The sequence below is a fragment of the Lacerta agilis genome, chromosome 5 (genome assembly GCF_009819535.1).
Source record: "Lacerta agilis isolate rLacAgi1 chromosome 5, rLacAgi1.pri, whole genome shotgun sequence".
NCBI lineage: Eukaryota > Metazoa > Chordata > Lepidosauria > Squamata > Lacertidae > Lacerta > Lacerta agilis.
The window spans coordinates 55,178,378-55,200,287 of NC_046316.1; the positions used below are offsets into that span (position 1 = coordinate 55,178,378).

General features: G+C 47.5%; 2 protein-coding genes across 4 annotated transcripts; one reads left to right on the forward strand and one right to left on the reverse strand.

Moving 5' to 3' along the window:
• The first annotated feature begins 1,000 nt into the window (after window positions 1-1,000).
• PI4K2A (phosphatidylinositol 4-kinase type 2 alpha) lies at window positions 1,001-15,753 on the forward strand. Of its 2 annotated transcripts, none has more exons than XM_033149883.1 (9): window positions 1,001-1,587; window positions 8,879-9,079; window positions 9,825-9,956; window positions 10,042-10,195; window positions 11,363-11,424; window positions 13,196-13,295; window positions 13,522-13,673; window positions 13,845-13,904; window positions 14,029-15,753. In XM_033149883.1, exons 1-9 carry the CDS (start codon window positions 1,132-1,134, stop codon window positions 14,188-14,190), a joined length of 1,479 nt encoding a protein of 492 aa, XP_033005774.1. In that variant the 5' UTR covers window positions 1,001-1,131; the 3' UTR covers window positions 14,191-15,753. The 2 variants fall into 2 exon arrangements, with proteins under 2 accessions (XP_033005774.1, XP_033005775.1); XM_033149884.1 differs by having other exon boundaries at window positions 1,004-1,587; window positions 13,522-13,655.
• Window positions 15,754-17,210: 1,457 nt separating this feature from the next.
• Window positions 17,211-21,102, reverse strand: AVPI1 (arginine vasopressin induced 1). 2 transcript variants are annotated; one of them, XM_033149888.1, is made up of 3 exons: window positions 20,876-21,102; window positions 19,196-19,556; window positions 17,211-17,674 (listed from the first exon to the last, which is right to left on the reverse strand). In XM_033149888.1, the coding sequence occupies exons 1-3, from the start codon at window positions 20,988-20,990 to the stop codon at window positions 17,512-17,514; spliced, it is 639 nt and encodes a 212-aa protein (XP_033005779.1). In that variant the 5' UTR covers window positions 20,991-21,102; the 3' UTR covers window positions 17,211-17,511. The 2 variants fall into 2 exon arrangements, with proteins under 2 accessions (XP_033005779.1, XP_033005781.1); XM_033149890.1 differs by lacking the exon at window positions 20,876-21,102 and adding an exon at window positions 20,836-20,857.
• Window positions 21,103-21,910: the final 808 nt, after the last annotated feature.

Below are 21,910 nucleotides of genomic sequence, written 5' to 3' on the forward strand. Positions count from 1 at the left end.
CTACATCTGAATAAAGTGAGCTGGGTGAATTCACAGAGACCATGAATATACAGATGATGCAATACAATTTTTATGCATCCATTCAGCTTCCCATTGTGAAGATGGTTTGCAAGGTTTGAAGAGTTTCCACATGACTTAAAAGTACCCCTTTGCTGCCTACCAGGATTTATAAATCTGTTTGTCTTCAAAGGCCATAAGATAGTGCTGGGTTTTGTTTGTCTGTTTTGCTGCAAGTCAACAGGAGAAATCTCCCAGGATCTGTGCAGTCCACCTGGGACTACTGGAGTCGTTTATAACAAAATAATAATAATCCTTCCAATAGCACCTTAAGAGACCAACTAAGCTCATACCAAGAACAAACTTAGCTGGTCTCTTAAGGTGCTACTGGAAGGATTGTTTGTTTGTTTGTTTGTTTCGACTACGGCAGACCAACACGGCTGCCTACCTGTAACTAGGGTCGTTTATAGTGCACACGGTGGGACGTGCATTGAGTCCCTATTGAAGGGATAGGTTACTAAGAGGCGTACGGTGAGAGCACCCGATATGGCAAACCTTTCTCCGTGTGCTTTTTAAAAAGTCACGGATAGTGACAATGCAGTGAAAGGAGTTAACAGACCACTGAGGGATGGTCAGTGCAGTGCACGTGGGCGTGTCTTTGCAATGGAGAAGTGGGACGGAGGAGATCCTTTCAGCACAATGAAAGGCGACCCTTACAAATGTTATGCAGTGTGCCATGTGGGCTGTGCTGGGGAACCAGCGTCGATGACGGCAGGCAGGGGCCTAAAGGAAAAGCACGGATTTGAAAGGCAAGGAGGAGTGGGAAGAAGAGCTGCTCATCATCTCCATGCACATTCTTCATTCCAAACGCATGACTTAGCAATGCGGTGGGAGGGAGCACGCGCGACACAACGAAGGGGCGTGGCCGCGGGAGCCACGGGGCGGGGCTTCCGGGCGCCCTGTAAACAGGGGGCGTGATTGGCTGGTGCCGCTCTGGCGGAAACGGCGGTGGCCGCGGGGCCGGTGTCAGGTGATCCGAACTGAGCGGCGCTGAGTCGCAGAGCGCGGCAGTGCCTTGGTCTGTGCGCGCAAGTGCCCGGAGTTGCATCCGCGCCTCGCTCGGGCTCGGCCTCTATGGATGAGACGAGCCCCTTGGTGTCTCCGGAGCGCGGGCCGGCCGCAGGGTATGGGGTGCCTGGAGGTGCCGTGCGCTCCCCGCCCTGCCCCGCCACCCCCAGCGCCCCGTCCGCGCCGCCGCCCTGCCCTTGCCCCTGCCCCTCGCCGCCGGGCTCTCCCGCAGGTGGCCGCGACCGGGAGCGCCAGCCCCTCCTGGATCGGGGCGCGGGCGCAGAGCGTGGGGCGCGCGGGGCGGTAGGGTCGGCCGGGTCGGCGCAGGTCCAAGTTCCAGTTGGGTTGGGGGCAGCGGCTGCCGTGGCCCGCGGGGAGCGGGAGCCCCGGAACGAATTCCCCGACGACCCAGAATTCGCCGAGGTGGTGCGGCAGTCGGAGCTGGCGAGCGAGCGCGGCATCTACCCGGAGCGCATCTACCAGGGCTCTAGCGGCAGCTATTTCGTCAAGGACCCGCAGGGGGTGAGAAGATTAGGGCTGGGGTGTGTGTGGAGACTATTCAGCCCAGGGTGTGGGGGAGCGAGGGGGTCTGGGTGCCCGAAAGGTGGCTACTTGATGTTGGCAAGTGGTCGCCCTGCGTTGTACTAAGATAACGGGGGCCGGGGAGTCTCAGCTGGGAACTCTTTAGCTGGCCTTTGACTGACTTTACAAGGATCGCAATAATGCATGTGAAGTGCACTGAACACTTGAAAGCGCTAAACAAGTTTAAGAATTAGTATCATAGGTAACGTTAAGATGATGATGGTAGGATAGTGTGTATGTCTTTGCCACATCTGTGACCAGTTCTCTGAAGTGTAGGGTGGTCTTTCTTTGTTCCAAGACACTCCTGCCTGCTAGTAGGTGCCTAGAAAAGACCCTGATGTTGGGAAAGATGGAGGGCGCAAGGAGAAGGGGACGACAGAGGATGAGATGGTTGGACAGTGTTCTGGAAGCTACTAACATGAGTTTGGCCAAACTGCGAGAGGCAGTGAAGGATAGGCGTGCCTGGCGTGCTCTGGTCCATGGGGTCACGAAGAGTCGGACACAACTGAACAACAACAAATCTCTAGCTCCTCACCTTTCCTTAATTCTGCTATTGCTTGCACTCTCCCTTTCCCCCTTCTCTGGAGTAGATGTGGCCAAAGGACAGTGCTCAATATAGCCCATAAAGTACAGCTGATCTGTCAGCTGTGCCATTCTCCCCTTCGTGAAACAGCCAAGTGTAGGCCTTATTCTTAAACAGAATCAGTTTTATTATTGTAAATATAATATAAACAGGTATGGTCTTACTCTTTAGCATCTCACAGTTCCAATGTTTGTTTCATAGTGTTGCTGTCAGTGTAATACTAAGGTTATTGGGGAATAATACAAAATATAAAGCTAGAAGCTTTAGCCCTTCTTGCCCAATGAGGAGGCACAGGACTGCTTGACATGTTGAGGTGTTTTGTTGTAATTGGGTAAAGTTATCTTGGACTTGGTGTGTATCGGTTGGCTGTTTCCAGAGGCCAGCATAACTTTGTCCAGTTAAAGGCTTTAGTAGCTGGTATTCTGGTGTCAATTGCTGTCCTGGATTATTAGTTCTGTTCAGTTGTCTGGGTTGGGGAGGATACCAGTTGTTTGTTACCCATTCTTGGCATTTAGTTTGGCCTTCATAATGTGTTTCTTTAGTTGGATCTGTCTCTTTCTGATCTTGAATAAGGAGGCAGGTGGCCCGACTGCCCTAGGTGGTATTACTGGCACAGGATTCTTCTTGGTAAGCTTCTAGAATATGGGTAGGCAAACTAAGGCCAGATCCGGCCCAATCGCCTTCTAAATCCGGCCCGCAGGCGGTCCGGGAATCAGCGTGTTTTTACATGAGTAGAATGTGTGCTTTTATTTAAAATGCATCTCTGGGTTATTTGTGGGGCATAGGAATTCATTCATCCCCCCAAAAAAATATAGTCTGCCCCCCCACAAGGTCTGAGGGACAGTGGACCGCCCCCCTGCTGAAAAAGTTTGCTGACCCCTGTTCTAGAGTATACCATACAGTTCTTGTACTTGGGGGCATATGGATAGGAATTAGATTGACATAGATACTTTGGTAACTATCTTTAGTGTGGCAAGGGGTGCCAACTTAAATAAAATATTTTGGGGGGGTGTAAGCTCTGCCCCACATAATTGATCACATGACATGAGACACACACCCACATACACACCACTTGAATGGCAATGCCCATCAACTTTGGGGAGCCCTGGCCCCTCAAATATTTTATTGGGTGGCCAAAGGTACCTTGGTCTCTAGGAGTTGGCTCCTATGAGTGTGGCTGGACATTGTAAACTCCTTGCTGATTTCCCCAGTGTTCAGATAGGTTTGGAGCAGGGGTTCTATGGTATTGTTTTGTTATTGTGAGTGTGCAGTTTAACCAAAAGTTACTCAACTAATACTGCTTCCAGCTTGCGGCTCCACTTTACAAGTGGCTCAAGAAACCTAGCTCATTTGAATATGACCCCAATAGAGGGAGAGCTTAACAAATTCACTTGAAGTTCTTGTGTGCTTGCTGATGCAACAGCTGTATGCTTGTAAGGCAGATAGTCCCTTTTGTAGAGAATGATCGTTGGTGTATGAGAGCAGCTCATGGGCATAGTCAAGGGGGGACAGGGAGGGGCAGCTGCCCCCCAAAGCAATAAAAATACATAGTTAACTGAGATTCTGCCCCCCCCCAAATCCATGGAGCAGCTGATCAGCTTCCCTTCCTGTTTGTGCTTCCTGAACCTTTTGGCCTTTTGGATAAAACTGGCATTGAAACTTCTGTTCTTTAAGCTCATGCTCATCTCTGCATTTTAAACATCTGTAGAAGCTGGTTATTTTGGGAGAAAAGCTGAAAGAACTATACATGCCTAATTTGTAGAAGAATGTTCAGACTGGCCTCTTTCAAATTTCAGGTTATGTACTCTACTCTTTGCCCTTTGCTATGAAGAATTCCAGGTCACCACTGCTAATATTTACACAGTCTACTTTCTAATCTTTGAATACCATATGTTGCTTTGGGTATTCCCCCATTAGCAGACATCAATGACTTTTTATCTAGTGACATACCGTAATTCTTCCCGTTTGATCAAGAGGGGATAAAAAAAATCTATTAAAAATGGTAGATCAACTACTTTGTGCCTATTTTGGATGGCAAACTCCTTGAAACAAGATTTTTTTCTTGTTGCACTCTAAAATGACATGCATGCTAGTAGCAGTGCTATGTAAATAGTGGAATTAAGGGCACAATAATGGGTTTTGAATGTGTTAAGCCTTCCATGCAGTAAACATACTTGGGCTGTCCTGGGAAACACTGACTTTCATGTCATTGGAAGTTTTAAAAAATCAGATGGAGTCCTTTTATTCAGTCTGTTAATTCTAGTAATGGAGAGATAAGATTACCTGCAACTCATACCTTGTTGTGGCCTGAGGTCCTCATCAGGTGAGTTAGGTAGGTGTGGGATGTGCATGGTGTACTACGAAATCTGATCTTTTCTTGTTTTGTATCAGACATTTCTTTTATTGCTGTTACCAGCATGTGTATTTTTTAAAGCAATACTACTGTTTTTTAAGCATATTTGGGTAAGCATGTATTGAATGAAAGCAAGATGTATGCATCCATGCTTGATCATGTCTTAAGAGACATCTCTTAGATTCACTAGCATTCCCCTTTTTAAGTTCTAGCCCATTATTTTCTTGTTTGCTCCATTCCCTTGCCTGCTTCCAGGAAGAGAAGACTGCTTCTCTCATGGACTGAGTGAGGTCCAGCTTCTGAGCCCTACTCCCTTGCCTTAGGATTTCCATGGGAGCTGCTGCTTGGTATGACACTTGATATGAACATGAAAAAGGCAGGGAACATTGCCTGAATAATCATGGTTATATAGGGGCACTGTGTCATTTCTGTTCCTGTACTAGAATAGAGTGTGATTTTATCTTCTGTAAGCCATCTTGAGAGCCTGTGAGACTATAAAGCAGGCTATAAGTATTGTAAATGAATAAATCTAAGGAGAGAATAATCCTGAGGCTTTGCTTTCTCCTCTGGCTTGCTGTATCACTGTACTTACAAGGAACTGGGCATGTCTGTCTTGTGTTGGGTTCTGTGGGCTGAGTTCTTGAATAACTGATCCTACTATATAAATGGATTAGCATGTGCTGTGGTTCCGGTCAGCCGCAGTGTATTCTTCATGCCTATGTGAGGATTGACTGTGTGCGTGGCCATGTGGCTCTCCTTGTGACCCATCATAACTAACCAGATTAGTTTAGCTTCCTCTTTCTGAGTTGCATGTCTTGATTGTATGAAAAGCATGACTTATTTGCTGGCCATGCCAGTTTTTGTTATAGTGATCCAGCTCCTTCTTCCTGTCTGGTTTGGGTTTTGGATTCACTTCCCTTTTAGCTGAGTTTGTGGGAGATTCCGCCAGGATGAGTCAGCCTGGTCTTTGTGCTGCTGCCCTAGGTGGATGGAAGGCAAATGGATCGATGCAGCACTACTTCCGTCAGTTTTGTTTGTTCATTAGAAAGGAGCCATTTCAGTCAGATGTTTGTGGGGGAGGCTATGGTTTCTGGGTTAGTTGCTGCCAATTAGACCTGACCTCTTTATATGTGTGTATGTGTGTGCCACTGGTAGATGGTTGGATATTACTGTTGTATGTGTGGCTGGAGATACGCTGTTGACCCTGCCTTTCTACTAACTCTGATGGCAACTCTGTGTCCTCTCCACCCCATGGTTAAAAAAGTCAACTCTTGGTACATGGCTTTTTGTTGTTCAGTCGTGTCCGACTCTTCGTGACCCCATGGACCAGAGCACGCCAGGCACCCCTATCCTCCACTGCCTCCCGCAGTTTGGCCAAACTCATGCCAGTCGCTTCAACAACACTGGGTACATGGCTAGGAGAGAGAATTATCTAACATCTAGTATGGAACTGACCAGCTAGAAGACATGGCTTCCTCAGCGGTGCAGCTGCCTAGAGAGGGAAAGTGAGAGCAGCCAGCATACATGATAATCAGGGGTATCAGGAAAGAGGAATTTTGATTCTGGTAGATTGCCAGGGTTTCCCCACCCAAGTAAACAGACATGTTTAATGGCATCTTCCAAAGCATAGGCCTGGCCCAGCTCTATGTGGCATTTGAATATATAGTATCCAGGAGCCTGGCTGGCTTATTACATATTACATTCTCCCCCCCCCCCTGGTTTCTATGCCAGCCACAATGCTCCCATCCTTCTTAACTCTTAGCTCTCCTTTACTAAGAGCCTTGAATGTAATTGGTATATCTAGAATTGTGTGCTGAAGCTCCAACATTCCGTTACTGTACAATCCATAACTTAGGAGAAAACCGTGCCAATTTTGCTTTTGCGTTGCATGTGTTTCATGTGCATATCTGTCCTTTTTTTGGTCACAAATTAGAAGATTCTGATTACAGAGCCATATGAGTGAAAAGGCCGTGGGTGGGAGGGAGCTGTTGACTGAAGGAACGCTACTCCTTGTAATTGATTTTCAAACTTTTAGTAGAAATTCCCGTTGTACCTTCAGAGGCGTCTCCTGCAGTCGTGAGGCCTAGTATGTTCTGTTAAAAAACAAATGCTCATAAATTTTTTAATGAAGCATCTTCTGTGGAAGGTAGCCTCCTATGTTGACTTATGTCATGCAGTTTCAGCCATCCAGAATCCAGGACCTGCTGGTGGTGCACTCATTTGAATAGGCCAGGCTATAGTGTAGGCAGCAAATGGCCTGGTGCTTGTAAGTGGCAAGTACCGGTAATCAACTAGTGTCCCATCTAGTGGTTGCACGCATGCATCTGCTCCTTCCTTAAATCAGTGCCCTGGGCTGGAACTAGACACATCAAAGAAACGTTTCGGTTAAACGCGTTGCAGAATTTGTATGACAAATCGGGTTAGCGAAAACGGAACTCCACAGCACCATCTGGTGTCACAGTGTTACAATACATAAACAAAGCATATAGTGTTTTTTCTTTGCCAATGTAGCTGAGTCCCCAGAAGCTGTTCCAGAGTTCTCAGTGTGAACCTTTCCTAAGCTTTGTGCCTGTCGCTTTGGTAACCTTGTATGGCATGCTAGTATTGTTGTTGGTGTGGGGACAGAGAAGGGGTGGAGAACCTGTAGCCCTCCAGTGGCTGCTTGACTACAGATTTTCATATTATTGGCCATGCCAACTGGGGCTGATGGGTGTTGTAGTCCAACATCTTAGAGGGCCACAGATTCTCTATCTGTGGAGCACAGGGAGGCTGTGGAGGGGCGGGAAGAGTCTTTGCTAACATGTGGCACTCTGTACACTTTACTTCCTTTCTGGAGTTCCCCAGGATCTTTGTCTCCTGTCTGAGCATCATCCTGCTAGAATCATCCTGAGATGAGAAGCAGCAGCTGCTTGACTTGTTTGCATCTCACTGTTGTAAAAAATGACACGGCAATCTTCCTCTGAGGCCCAAGGGTAGGATTCTATAGAGAACCCAAAAGGACTTGTAGTAGGAAAGGCTGGATATTTGTGCCACAGTAATTTCTCTGTGTGCTCCCTAGCTAAAGAGAGCACTAACAATGGGGTTGAATGGGCTTAGAAGTTGGGGGGGGGGTAAGTAAGTTTTAGAAGGGAACCGGAACTCCAAAGGTTTGAGACATTGCTTTACGATGGAAGGCCCATTGCCCTGTCGCCAATGCAGCAGCTAACTGTAGCTCTCAGTCCCAGTGCTTTAAATTGCATGCTATGTGGACCGGGAAGTGAAACTTCCTAATAAATTTCCCAATTAGAGATGCCATAAACTTTGTTATACCTACCCAGCCAGTGAGGTGTAGCCGATCAGTCCTAGGAGGAGGAACTGATCAGTCTGCTTGACTAATTATTTAGGTCATTGTTCCCCTGGATTATAGAATCATAGAACTAGAGAGTTGGAAGGGACTCCAAGGGTCATCTAGTAGTTCAACCTCCTGCAGTGCAGGAATCTCAGCTAAAGCGTCCATGACAGATGGCCATCCAACCTCTGCTTAAAAACCTCCAAAGAAGGAGAGTCTACCACCTCTCGTGGGAACCTGTTCCACTGTTGAACAACTATTACTGTCAGAAAATTCTTCCTGATGTTTAGTCAGAATCTCCTGTCTTGTAACTTGGATCCATTAGTTCGGCTTCTAGCCTCTGGAGCAGGCGAAAACAAGGTGGACTTGCTCCATCTTCCATGTGGCAGCCCTTTAGATATTGGAAGATGGCGATCATATGTCCTCTCAGTCTCCTCTTTTCCATGCTAAAGAGATTAATTTTACTAGTTTTTATTTTTGGAATTATTTGATTAAGACAGGGTAGGGAACCTGTAGCCTTCCATATGTTGTTGGACTCCAGCTCCCATCATTCCTGATCACTGGCTGTGCTGGCTGGGGCTGATAGGAGTTGGGTCCAACAACCCATCAAGGGTCACAGATTTCCCCACTGCAGTTAAGAGCTGTTGTCCTAGGTAATATGTTTGTTCAGAGAATGTGCACTCAGCTTGGCTGCCTGAACTCTTGGGAGTGAAAAATGAGAACTATTGGTTGAAGGTCTGCTCTTGAAAAGTGGGGCACCAGGTCCCTTGTGACGGATGTGTGTGTTTTAACTGGAAGCATTCTTGTAAATGTGTAGCTCTTAGCAAAGAAGACCTCTAACCCCTTCTCTTTCTACAATATCGATCTGTTTGGCAAGAGCCTGGTACTTTGCCATGTGTTGTGGGGGTTGGCTGCCCTTGCCTTGTCCAGCTTGAATTAACCAACTTCCCATTTCTGTCCGTCTCAGAAAATCATCGGTGTATTCAAACCCAAGAATGAGGAACCTTATGGGCAGCTGAACCCTAAGTGGACAAAGTGGCTGCAGAAACTGTGCTGCCCCTGTTGTTTTGGAAGGGACTGCCTTGTTCTTAACCAGGGATACTTATCTGAGGCTGGTGCTAGCCTTGTTGACCAGAAGCTGGAACTGAACATTGTTCCCCGCACAAAGGTGAGCCTGGGACAGAGGAGGAAGCAGACAGCAGGATTTAATAGTGGATAGGATGCCTGTGTGCTTCTATGTGAGATCCCCAGTACCTACTTCCTAAATAATAAAATCCTGCCTTTCATCCAGCCTCCACTTCTGTCTCTTACCTTAATGGTTTGTTCCTATATATCTATTGATATTTCACACTCCTAGCCCAGTGAGGACTTCTGGCTTTGGATTAGAAGCAGGGAGAACAGCAATTGAGGGAAGAAGCAACTGGGAGTAGTCCCAGAATTATTATATTCCATTCATTCATTCATTCATAAATTTGCCCTTTGCCAAGTGTGGTGAGTTGCTGGTTTTTACATTAATTTGGTTACTGCATTCTTGAGATTGATCTGCATATTTGAGTTTTGGGGTAGGAACTACATGTAGAAGTAGTTAGAAGAACGTGACTACAGATGAAGAAAAGTTCTAACCACAAGCATGGAATGTTTATACAGTATCACTTTTAAACTTTACTTTACTTTTTAACAAAGCTGCTAGAGGGTATAGGGTTGATGCTTGTCTTTTACTCTCCCCAATCCATTGTAATTTTTCAGGTCAATAAATTACACTTGGACTTTGAGATGTGTAGGTTTTTTGGGTTTTTTTTTAATGAAGTAGGCAGACCTGGATATGCCTAGATTTTTACCATGTTCTGTAAATAGCAGAGTGTGGCATTTATGGATTATGCTTTTTAAAAGTCATCTCTTTTCCATGCCCACAGGTGGTGTACTTGGCCAGTGAGACATTTAACTACAGCGCCATTGACAGAGTGAAGTCCCGGGGCAAACGCCTGGCCCTGGAGAAAGTGCCAAAAGTGGGGCAGAGGTTTCACCGAATTGGGCTTCCTCCAAAGGTAGGGGTGGTTTAAGGTGCCCAGAAATGTTTTGTGCCACTGAGCCAGGCCTTGTTCCCTTAACCCACCTGCCTCTTGCTCTCAGGTGGGCTCCTTCCAGCTCTTTGTGGAAGGCTACAAGGATGCAGATTATTGGCTACGTCGCTTTGAGGCTGAGCCCCTCCCAGAGAATACTAACCGCCAATTGCTGCTGCAGTTTGAGAGGCTTGTGGTGCTGGACTACATCATTCGCAATACGGGTAGGTTCTGTGCCAGCTCTTAGCGCTTAGGGTGGGAGTACTGCCGACTGAGGAATCTGATGGGAGAGATGTTAATTGTTGGGAAGCCTTATGAAGAGGGAAGTGTATTTTGCTCTGCTATTCTGAATGTAGCCCTTGCTCAATGCACGTATTCCCTGGTATGCTACTTCAGAAACTCCTTGGCCCTCTCATGTTCCACAATGTTGTCAGTGGGTCGGATCATAAGAAAATGAAATGACAATCATTCTCCAATTTTGTTTTTGAAGAGGTATGCAACATGATACAGTCCTGGAGATCTCATCAATTACCGGTACTATTTATAGTAATTGGGGGAAATGCCTTGTTTTCTACACAGTGCTTCTGTGTTCTGCACACATATACTTGCGCATGTTTTTATTCATGTTTCAATAATTTATATTCTATTGTCATTTGGGTTCCTGCGACCTTGTCTTCTTGTCATTTATATTTGGGGACTTCCTCCTCTATTTGAGGGGAATAATAGGAAACTGCCTTTTACTAAGTCGGATGGTTGGTCCACCTTAACTTCGAATCTCTACTTCGATTGTTCAAAAACCTTTTCCAGCCCTATCTGTAGATGTCAGGGATTGAACCTGGAAATTCCTACATATGGAGCATGTGCTCTTCCACTAACCTAGAGCCCTACATAGCTGCGTGCTGGTGCTCCTTGGTTCTTGGGGCAAACCATTGTGTCCAAGATGTGATGGATAGCCTGCACGTGATTTATGTGGAGTTTCCAACCTGGAGCCCTGCTGTAGCCATAGGTAGTCTTACTGTCCTAAAATCCTCGTAGAGTTGGGATACTCTTACCTGAAGGCTGTACAGCCTCTTCTCAAGCCTAGGATGCAGGATCTCTAGCTTCCACTTCCCCTGAAGGAAGGATAGTAGGCGATTGCCTTACTGTTTTGCATGGGAAATTCTTCTGTGGCTAGACAAACCAGGAGCAGCAATGACAAGGCTGGGATAAGGTTGCATCCTCCAAATAATAGGGGGTGAATGACTGAAAGATTGTAAGATGCCAGATTACGTAGTCTAATGGTGTGTCTTACTTCTTCTTCCCCCACTGCCACTTCTTAATACTACAATGTGGATCTTGCTATCTGTGGTGAGATTTCTCTGTCTTATCAATGCATTTCCCTTCTTTCACAGACCGGGGAAATGACAACTGGCTTATCAAGTATGACTGTCCTCTGGACAGCACAAGCGTGCGGGTGAGTAGGGCCCATGCTGTTCTGGTGGTTCCACTTGGGGATCTACCTTGCGTTCTACAGCAGCAGGCAGTATGGGACTGGAAGGAACTGGTATGCAGCATTGAGGAAGGGCCAAATTTAAGGGAATGTCTCTAATCAGGCACCATAGCTGCTGAACACGTCTTAGGCACAGCTAGACTAGGTGACAACATGCTGCTTGTAGAGTGATATAGAAAGTTGGTCTTCAGTGTATAGCCTGGCACCAAGACATGGGAGAGTCCAGAAGTTGCTGAGCCCTTTCCAGTGAGTGCCAGAAAAGAGAAATCTGGCATCATGGCTCTAGCAAGCTTACAGAGGGGCAAAAGTGGCAGGGAGAAGGTAGTGTCAGAGGAGTGCTAGACTTGCTATGCCCATTAGCAATGCTTGGACTCCCTTTGGGCCTTGGGGGGGGGGGGAAGAGGGCAGAGAGGATTTGAGGTAGGGCTTGGTCAGAACTTTTGGTAGTATAAGCAGTGCCCATTGTGTTGCTTTTGGGATGGTGAGTCTTGGATTGCCCCTCTCGGCTATTCTGGAATTATACTTGGGAGTATATCCCAGTAACCTCAAGGACTGCCTCTCACCACATGAATCTTGCATTCATTATCTAAGGTCGCCTCCAAGGAAGGTGTGGACTTATTCTTGCTGTACTAAAACCTTGCCACTCCCCCCGTTTTTCCCCATGCTCTTGCTTTATTTAAACATCTGCCATTGTTTAAAACATATCTTTTCCTTTCAGTATTTCTCCCTTCTCCCTGTACTCAAACCTCTGCCTCTTCCATTCCTCAGCAACCTCATGTAAGAAAGATTAAGGATGTGGAGCCCTAAAATATTCCATAGTACCTTCACACAACGTATTCCACTCCTGGTACCATGTACGATATTCATCATGAAGTTCCAGATTCAACTTAGTTACTTAGAACAGATTTAGCTGCTTATTAATAAAACAAGCAAACAGCCATTTTTGCAAAACTGAACAAGCTAACTGACAAACTTGCTCTTAAGATTCTATTCATCCTAAAGATACAGTTATATATATAATCACTGGGTATGTGTGTGTGTGCAAAGGGCTACCAAATAGGAGAGGAGAGGCTTGGAAATGGGGGTGGTCTGTGTGCAAGGAGGAGATAAAAAAAGGAAGCTGGCGGAGGGAGGAAAAAGGGAGTGAAGGTGTAAAGAGGGGTTGCAAAAAAAGGCATGGAAATTAAGGTGAAGAGCAAACCAGAGGCACAAAAGGGGCTGCAGAATAGGAGTGGGCGGTGGCTTCATAATTGGGTGGAAGCTGCAAAGGTGCTTGGTAGTTGCAATATGTGGGAAGAGGAAGATGCAGGAGCTTACCAGGGGAGCGGTCTGTGTGCAGAGGTGGGGTGCTGCACAAAAGGAGAGGGAGGGAGGCATGGAGGTGGGGGTGAGGGTGAAAACGAGTACAAAGCGGAGCTGCAGAATAGAAGAGACAAGTGGCTTCAAAAATTAGTTTGGGAAGGTAAAAAGGGGGATTAAGTAGCTGCACGGGGTGGGAAGGGGAATCTGTAGAGGGTTAATGTGGGAAGAGCAATGGAGTTGCGGTTGGTAAACAGTGAGCAGTGGGGCAGAGCACTCGTGTGTGTGTGTGTGTGTGTGTGTGTGTGTGTGTGTGTACGAACATTTTAGGATATTGTTTTACGTTTATTGTTTCCATGCTTTGAAACATTTTCCTGTAAAAAGTAACAAATACAACAGTACCCTTTTCTGGTTCAACATTCTTCCCTCTCTGTAGGACTCAGAATGGGTAGTGGTGAAGGAGCCTATAATTAAACTGGCTGCCATTGACAATGGCCTGGCTTTCCCTCTCAAGCATCCAGATTCTTGGAGAGCATGTAAGTACCGGTAGTCCCAAGCACTAGATTCCCAGTAAGCAAGTGTTTCTGGCTGGTCCAGGGTGCTCTTTAAGGGCTAACTGCCTTGTGTTGTTTCCATGTGGAGTCCAGGATGTTCAGGGCCTCCGGTGCTAAGATTGAGGAATCTTCAGTCTCCTTTATGGGATGTTGCCCTTGTAACAAGCCTGTTAACATTTGCTTTTTGTTTCTCCCCACCTCTCCAAAGACCCTTTCTACTGGGCATGGCTGCCCCAGGCCAAGGTGCCCTTTTCCCAGGAGATCAAGGATCTGATACTGCCAAAGATTTCAGACCCTAATTTTATCAAGGATTTAGAAGAAGACCTCTATGAACTCTTCAAGGTAACCACAGGCACCAGGGCAAGTACACCTGTGATTCTGTTCATTCTGCTCATGAGCAAATAATTTGTGTGGATGCTGTGGGAGGGTAACTGCACCTATTCCTCTCCATAAGAACAGAAGACAACAAGAGATTTGTACGCAGCACCCACCCTAATCGTGTCTGTCTATCTGTTGCTGTCTCTTTTGTAGAAAGATCCAGGCTTTGACAGGGGCCAGTTCCACAAGCAGATTGCCGTCATGCGTGGCCAGGTATGCTGCTTGCTGCCATTGGAGGAATGGGATCTGTGCTGGGCACTGGGCTGTCTTGACTCCCTTTACAATTGGGTTCCTGCTGACTTCGGTCATTCAGGTTTCCCCTCTCTTCTCTTCCTAGATCCTGAATTTGACCCAGGCCTTGAAAGATGGGAAGAGCCCCCTTCACCTGGTCCAGATGCCCCCTGTAATTGTAGAGACAGCTCGCTCCCACCAGCGCTCTGCCAGTGAGTCGTACACGCAAAGCTTCCAGAGCCGCAAGCCCTTCTTTTCCTGGTGGTAGCAGAGGCCTCTGCGACTCATCGAGGAACCTGAGTTATCACTTGACAGTGGGCAGCCAATCCTCCAGACTGAGGCCGCTGTGCTGCTGCCAGTGGGAGATGTAAGCAGGCGCTACCAGCCAGCCTCAACTCTGCACATTCCCAGCAGGAAGGGAGGCCCTTCCTTAGACCTGACTGCTCCCCCCCTCTTGCTGCGGGCTGGAAATGCCCGTCTGCTCCCCAGCCTGAGCATGGCAGCATCTCCCAGCAGGTGCCTGCATGCAGCATCCTTTGGTTTCAAGCCGTCCCTCTAATGTCCATCTGGGTGGAGATCACCCCAGGGTCCTCTGCCTGGGAAGGCTGGCAATGAAGGGGGATGATCTGAGTTGGATAGAAGTGCTCTTGCTATGTGCAACTCCCAGCCTTGATATTCCTCCTTCCCTCCCTGCACCCTGTTTTATCCTGCAGTGGAGGGGGAGGACCCTGCTCCACTAGGCTTGCTCTGTTATCCGTGGTCCTACAGAGCTCCTCCTAGTGCTGTAGGCACCAGTCATGTCTTGGGGCCATCCATAAGGAGCACAGCTGCCACCGACTGCTCCTGGGAGGATGCACGTTGGGATAGAGAGGAAAGAAGAACTTAAGGGTCGGACTAGAGCCTGTTGGTGCAGCTTTTGTCTGCCTGGGGTAACGGTAAATATTAGAAGGTAGGTCCTGCAAGAGTATAACTGCTGTGCTTCCTTCCCTTCCTTCTGCAAGGGAGTAAATGCCTCAAATAGTAGATTTTAACATTGGTTTTAAATAATTGAACCCAAGTGCATACACTTGTTCTCCATGTAGTCCCGGAGCAACTGAGAGGATGACTATATCCTAGCACTGTTAGCCTTAGGCTAGTATTTCACACCCATCTAGTCTGATCCCTAGGGGAAGTAATAGCTGTGCCTCTTCTCTGCCGGTGCTGGGGTAAGCGGGAGGCAGAAAAGAGGCCGCTGCCAGAGGTAGGATCCTCCCTTGGGCTGCATTTGGGCATTGACAATCGGGAGGGGGGAGGAGGTTCTCTGGGTGGGGTTGCCTGCTGCCATGGGGGAAATGTCCTCACTGCATCCTCATAAGGGGAAGCACTCACATTAGGATCACTACCATACCGAGGCCCTTTACACCCCGTGTGCAATGGAATGGTACAGTGAATGCTGCTTTTCTGAAAGCCACTGTGCTAAATCCCTGGCATTAAGTTACCCTCTGAAATTGTCAATATAAGTGTCTTGATTTCTCCTTGGGTGTTGCTGATTTGGCTGCCACCCAGGCCTGCGAGGAGAAGTCTTGCATCGAGTCCAGCTTCTCTGCTGTTTAGAGCAGGCGCCTGGTTCCCTGTATGTGGGGGTGGGGTCTGCCTCTTTTTCACTTGGGGGGACAATTCCCTGCTGTATGCCTGAGGTGCCAGGCTGAAGCTGATGTACTTGATGCCAGGCACGGGTTCTTTTCCTTTTTGCCAGCCTGAACTGAAATGTATCGTTCTTATGCACTGTAGAAATGTATGTAATATATTTAAATCAATGCAAGTATCTTCATAACAGATCTGCAGTTGCAGAGCCAGTCTCTTGCGTGTTTTTTTTTTTTTTTTGTCTGCTTGTGTTAATGGGAACTGAATTTTCTCCCTGCTCTCCCCATTGCAACAGTGCTGCTGCTTGCAATTGTGTCATGGCTCACACTTGCTCTCTACTTCCCCTGCAGTATGAATATTCCCCACTAGGTGAAGCTTACACTGCATACATATTGGGAAGTCCTTCCTTGTGTTTGACTGTTTTGTATTGTAAAGCATGGGATGGGAAGCTGGCCTGCACCCATGGGCTTTTTAGTGCAGGGCTGGGGAAGCTGTGGCCTGCCTGCCTGCCTGATGTTCCAGGCTATAAATTCCACTATCCCCATGCTAGCTGGGGCTGACTGGAGGTAAGAGTCTAAAAACATCTGAAGGACCACATATTCTCTACCCCTTTACCACCTGCAGAAAAAACCTTCCCGATCCTTTTATAGCCTTTAGGAAAAAGAATCATGCATTTCATCCTGTTAGCTTGGGTGGCCCTGGCTCAAAGTGATATTTAATACAACATATATCCTTTCATTGCCTTAATGTGTTAGTATTCACTTCTATTTTGGTAAAATAAAATCTGTACAGCTAAAAGGAAAAACAAGTTGCCCAACTTCTGCACCAAGTATGAAGCTGATTGTGCGCAAGACCTCCTTCTTGCCTTGAGAGAGCTATTACAGCTAGGCACCCAAATGGGCAGACTTCTGGTTGTTCAACAGGTGTATGTGAGTACATATAGGCAGAAGACTGTTTAAACATAATGGAGCCTTAGTTCCTGTTCTTTTTTGGAATTACCAGGACTGCGTATGTCCCCACACTCCATCTCACAACTTTTTCGAACACTTCGTTTTTCAAAGGACTGACCTCCTGTATAATAGCAGTATGGGAACTACTCCCCAGTCAATGTGATCACACCTACAGTGTGAAAGAGCATTATACTTGCCCTGCCCCGTGACTATTCTTTGTATAGGATGAAGTGACCACCCTCACAACCAGGTGGGTAAAGAGTTAAGACAGCTAGTCTTGCAGAAAGTGAGACTTTCTAAGGCTATCACTGTAGATGGAGCTTTTGGTGCAAACCCAGACCCTTAATAATCCATTCCCCAACCCCCATACTTGACTCGCCTCAGATTTAGAAGAAGCAAGTGACACGTTGGCATAATCAGGAAATCCACTTCAAGACGTGACTCTAGCTGATCTTAAAAGGAGGCTAGACAAACTCATGAGGGACAGCCCTCTCTCCAGCTACTTACACGAAGGTGCCACATAGTTTTCATGCAGCTGGGTCAGCCTCCCTCCAAATACAAATTACTGAGTGGGAGCCAACAAGAAAGCTGTTACCTTCATGCAGCCTCCTTGTCGACTTTTCAGAAGCATCTGATTATACAAAATACAGTGCTGAGCTAGAGACATTGGTGCAATTTAAGCGATTAATACTTGCATTCACATAAAGGGCTTTCATAGAGGGGACTGTATAATAAGCTTTATTAAATATGACCAGGTACATTCAGTTTGTAGTGTTTGTGCTTCATCATAGCCAGATGTAGTCAAGTCAGAGAACCAGAACAGGTAGTGCTTGAAGGAGGAGGGTTGGTTTCAAGTTTCTCCGCCATGTTTGCCAGCGTGAAGGACACAGGATATTATACGAAAACATTTTGCTATGAGAGAAGTGCATCTTCCATACGGACCCCCCTTGGGTTCAGGCTACTCCTGTTCTGTACAGTGACATTTAACTACAACTGTTGCCATAAGGTTCAGTTGCTCACCGACGGAGCTGGTGCAGGTAGTCTGCAGTTCCCATTCCACTTTTTTTCTTCCTGTAGTGGGAAGCAGTGTAGTGGCTGGTTTGATCAGCTGCATCTATCTCCTTATCACTATTGCTGCAGCCATCAACATCAGCACATGATGTGGTGCGGTCTTCAATCCTATAGGAGAACAAAGGCACCCATTAAGAAATGGAGTAGTATGTTATCTCTTCTGGAGAAGTAAGCAATATGTACAGGCAATAAGAAGAGAACTGCTATGCTGGCTTTCTACAAGTAAAGGAGGAAAGAATTTACAGGTGTGGCTATTCCTGCACTTGGAAGTTCTCTTGCTAGTTTGTGAGAAGCACACTTGCTCTCCTTTTCATCTAGATCAGCAATAGCAAAACTGATCCGCCCAATTCTCAGCCCCAGCCATATGAGCAACGATCAGAAGTGATGAAAGCTATAGTCTAGCAACATCTGGTTGGCCACAGGTTCGCAAACCCTGCTGATCTAGCTGTCTTTGTATCCTCCATGTTTAAAGAATTTAAAATTCTGTTGAAAGGGAGAATAAAGTGTGTGAACTGTACAAATAATGCAAATGAATTACATTTACATGTTTACTTACTCTGCATACATAAATTCTGCTTCTGTTAATGAGGAGTAGAGGGCAGGAGCTAGAGAAAGCTTTGCCCCTCTGGTTTCTGAAACTGCATGTTACCCACACACTTTTTCATCTATATTTTCAGCTATAACGTACATAAGCTGAAAGCTGAGGTTGGTAAGAGGCTAAACTCTGTACCTGTCAGCAGATTCTGTTTACATGCTATGCCTGAGTACAATACAAAGCACACTTGCTCCAGTTTTGAACACACTGCAATATAACCAATGAACACGGTTTTAAGCAAAGGATGCTCTAAGAGACCACTGTTGATGACATATGGCCATAACTATTTTACATCTGCACAACAGCATTAGGAACAGGTAACACCAGTTGCTTAGGAAGAGCTCTGAGCCTGAGGCTGCATTCACACTATAAAGTGGAATCCTAGTGCTTTAAATGTAAACAGTCATGTCTCCACCCCCCCCCAATTTTTTTTTTATAGGAACTGCACTTTACTAAGGGTGCTGAGAGTTGTAAGGAAGTCCCTGTGTTTCCCCCCCTCAGAGCAGTTTAACAAGCAATCCCTTGTCACGGAGAACTCCTGAGAACTATAGTTCTGTAAAGGGAAAAGGGACCTCTAACAACTCTCAGCATCCTTAAACTACAACTCCCAGAATTCTTTGGTGGAAGCCATGACTGCTTAAAGTAGTACCATAGGGCTTTATGCCATGAATGTGACCTGACTTGAGGTACAGCAGCTGGTCAAAAGTATACAAACCAGCAATTTATAGAATATATCTGTAAAGGTGGGCAGGTAGGAAGTTACTGGTTTTAGGTAGAGATCATCTGCTTACTCCAGGAGTTGAGCACCTGAAGTCCTCCAGATGTTGCTGAAGAAAACCCGTTCTCTCTTATCATTGGCCATGCTAGCTAAGACAAATGGAAGTTAAGAGTCCAATGAGATTTGAAGGGCCATTGCTGGCCTACAACCTGCTGCTGAAGAAACAGCAGGGGAGAGCGGATCTATGTGGCTTTATTGTTAGATGGCAAGTGCAAGAGCTGTAGAAGCAGGTTGGCATGAACATGGGAGACCATACCGTAAGCGGCTGAAGTGTTGGAGCTCTAGGAGTCTGGCGCCACCACTCATTTCTGAAGGAGGTCTCAGGTGTGATCTCAGCCTCAGCCTTCTCTGCCTCCTTCGGAGCTGTTGCAAGGCGTGAGCAATGCACCGGCTCCCTGCACAATCCCAGACCAGCTGGGCCCTCTCCTCGGCTTGAGCATCCCCACTGCTGTGGAAGAGGCGGCGCAACTGCAACAGCCCCACCCCCTGAAAGATGTTGGCAGATGCTCTCTTGCGAGTGCAGGCTTTGGGGGTCTGGTGCTGTGGCAAGTCACAGGCAATAGAGGCTGGGGTTCCCATGATGCTAGGATCCCTCCACTCTGTAGCTGAAGGTAGTTCTGTGAAAAGAGGAGAAATAGGGTGAAACAGCAGAATGACTAATCCTGCCAGTCATTGCTATTCCCCTGCCACCCTCATCTTCACTTTTGCCTGCCTAGCTGAGAGCAGATGTGTAAGAGACAACCTTTCCATAGCCATGCCTCAAGGCATCCATCCTTTTTGCCAACCCAACTTATCTACCGCCACCTCCTACAGAACAAAACTGGTTCCTTCCCCACTGAAGGAATTGGGATTCCTATTTTGCAGCTGACTCCTGGCCCTTGGGGATGTGCAGGCCATCAGAAAGAGAGCACCTCCATTTTCCTAAGCAAGCTGCTGAGCTGCCCCAACACCATCCAGATGGTGGTGTTAATTCTCTGGCAGCAGAATATTAAGCCAGGCCTCTGCTTGTTCAGTACAGGTGTGCTCAAGTTGGGAGGAGTTACATACCAGGAAACAGCTCCAGGCTAAAAGCCGGTTTGCATGCATTGAAATTCCACAGAAGCTGGGATGAGTGCCAGGGTGGGGCCATATGGGGCAACAGCTCACATTCTTACACTCAAGCAAAAGGGCTGGCATTTGTCTTCTCCCAGCAGCCTCCCATGCCTTGATGTATGTCTCTTATGGTAGAGAAAGCCTAGGAACAACACTTAATTCCCAAAGAGAGTGTTCAAACCATGAGATGGGCACGCGGGAGCCGAAGAGACGAGCCAATACATCAGTTCCCGGGAGCTAAGGGTGCACTTTTATATCGCTCCGAAAATGGCATTAAACATATGCAGCACGCATATTTGTCCCTCAGCCCGGTTGCTGTGCAGGAACCGATATTGGGACTGGATGGAAAGAGAGAGCTGATGTTGACTTGAACCACGGGGAGACGCAGAATTGAATCTCCGTGCTCAGCAAGGAGATAACTAACTGCGTGACAAGGGGCCAGGGTCTTAGCCTATGCTACCTTACCGGGATGTTGGAAGGATAACTCCCAAGTATGCACCCCTCAGCTCGTTTGCATTACAGTATTATTATCTCCAAATAATAATCCACGCGGGGCCCTGGGAGATCTAGGGCAAGTTACACTGTCCATCTAACCTTCCCCACATTGTCGTTCTGAACTTCTTCGAGCAAAAGCATGATGTCAAGGGAACAGAAAGGAGCCCAGCAAAAAATTATTCTGGTTCGTGCTGCCCCGAGATACTGGCAAGAATTGTTCGCTCTCCAGGCGAGCGAGGAACCACGTCCCTTCCCCCACTCGGGGGAATATTGCATTTTACAACAACAGATCGAGGCCGATGCCCAGACCTGAGTGGATTCGGGCTCCTCGGACAGGTAAGTCACAGACCTGGCGGCTGCTGTCGTCCTTGAGGCCACGGGTCTCTCGAAGGCTCCTGGAGACCCGCCAGGGCGGGCGGTTCCCCTGCTCTCGCCTTGCCTCTCCCCAAGCCGATTCCCGTCATTCGCAGGCTCACGCGGTGAAGATTCCTTTGTCCATTGAAGAGCGCAGGCAACCTGCATCTCAGCCAATCGGCTTCATCTGCCTCTTAACTCCAAGGTTCTAAATCCGAACTCCGAAGATAACCAAGTCAGCCAATCGGGTTGGGAGGAGGCGGGGCTCCGCTGTCCCTGCTGGTAACGCGTGGCAGGCGGCGTTCTTGACGTCACTGGGAAGGGCGTTAGCCTGCAAGGAGAAAGAGGGGCGTTGCTTTTTCCTGCTGTGGTTGACTGAAAGGGACGGCGGGGTGTGTTTGTGTGTTTTGTCCAAAGGCAGAGAGGCTTCTCCCTTTCCTTAGTCTGAACCTAATTCCAGCAAAGAGTTAATTGGCCCACTGAGAAACCCGATCGTGCCATGTCACCGGCGTGGAGGGGGCATCTTTATCCTATCCCCTCCCCATTCCCACTTTATTTTCTGCTTGTTTTCCTTCAGTGGCTCGCGCCGAATTCTCTCTTTGCAAATAAAGGGTCAGGACGGAGTATCTGGTTCTGGCAGGGCAGAGATTGGAGGTCCGCAGGGGAGCGAAGCACGATCGGCCTCCCTGACAGCAACCTGAAAAATAGGACTTGCTGCTGGAAAGAATCGCTAGCCTGACCCCGTAACGTCTGGCTTCTCAGACCACTTCGACAACCTGCTCGCCTTTGCTTGTCAGGGCAATTACGGGCCTGTTTGGCAAGGCAGCGGGCGGGAAAGGGTTTGGAGGAGCGTGCCCATGGGCGTAGCCAGGATTTTTGTTAGGGGGAGGTAGGCCTTTTGTTGCGGGGGGGGGGGGTTTCAACCTAAGTTAGCTAGGTATTTTTATTGGTGGGAGGGGGCATCTGCCCCTCCGTGCCCCCCCCCTTGGCTACGCCCATGAACGTGCCTATTCCGCTCCACTGAGCCACG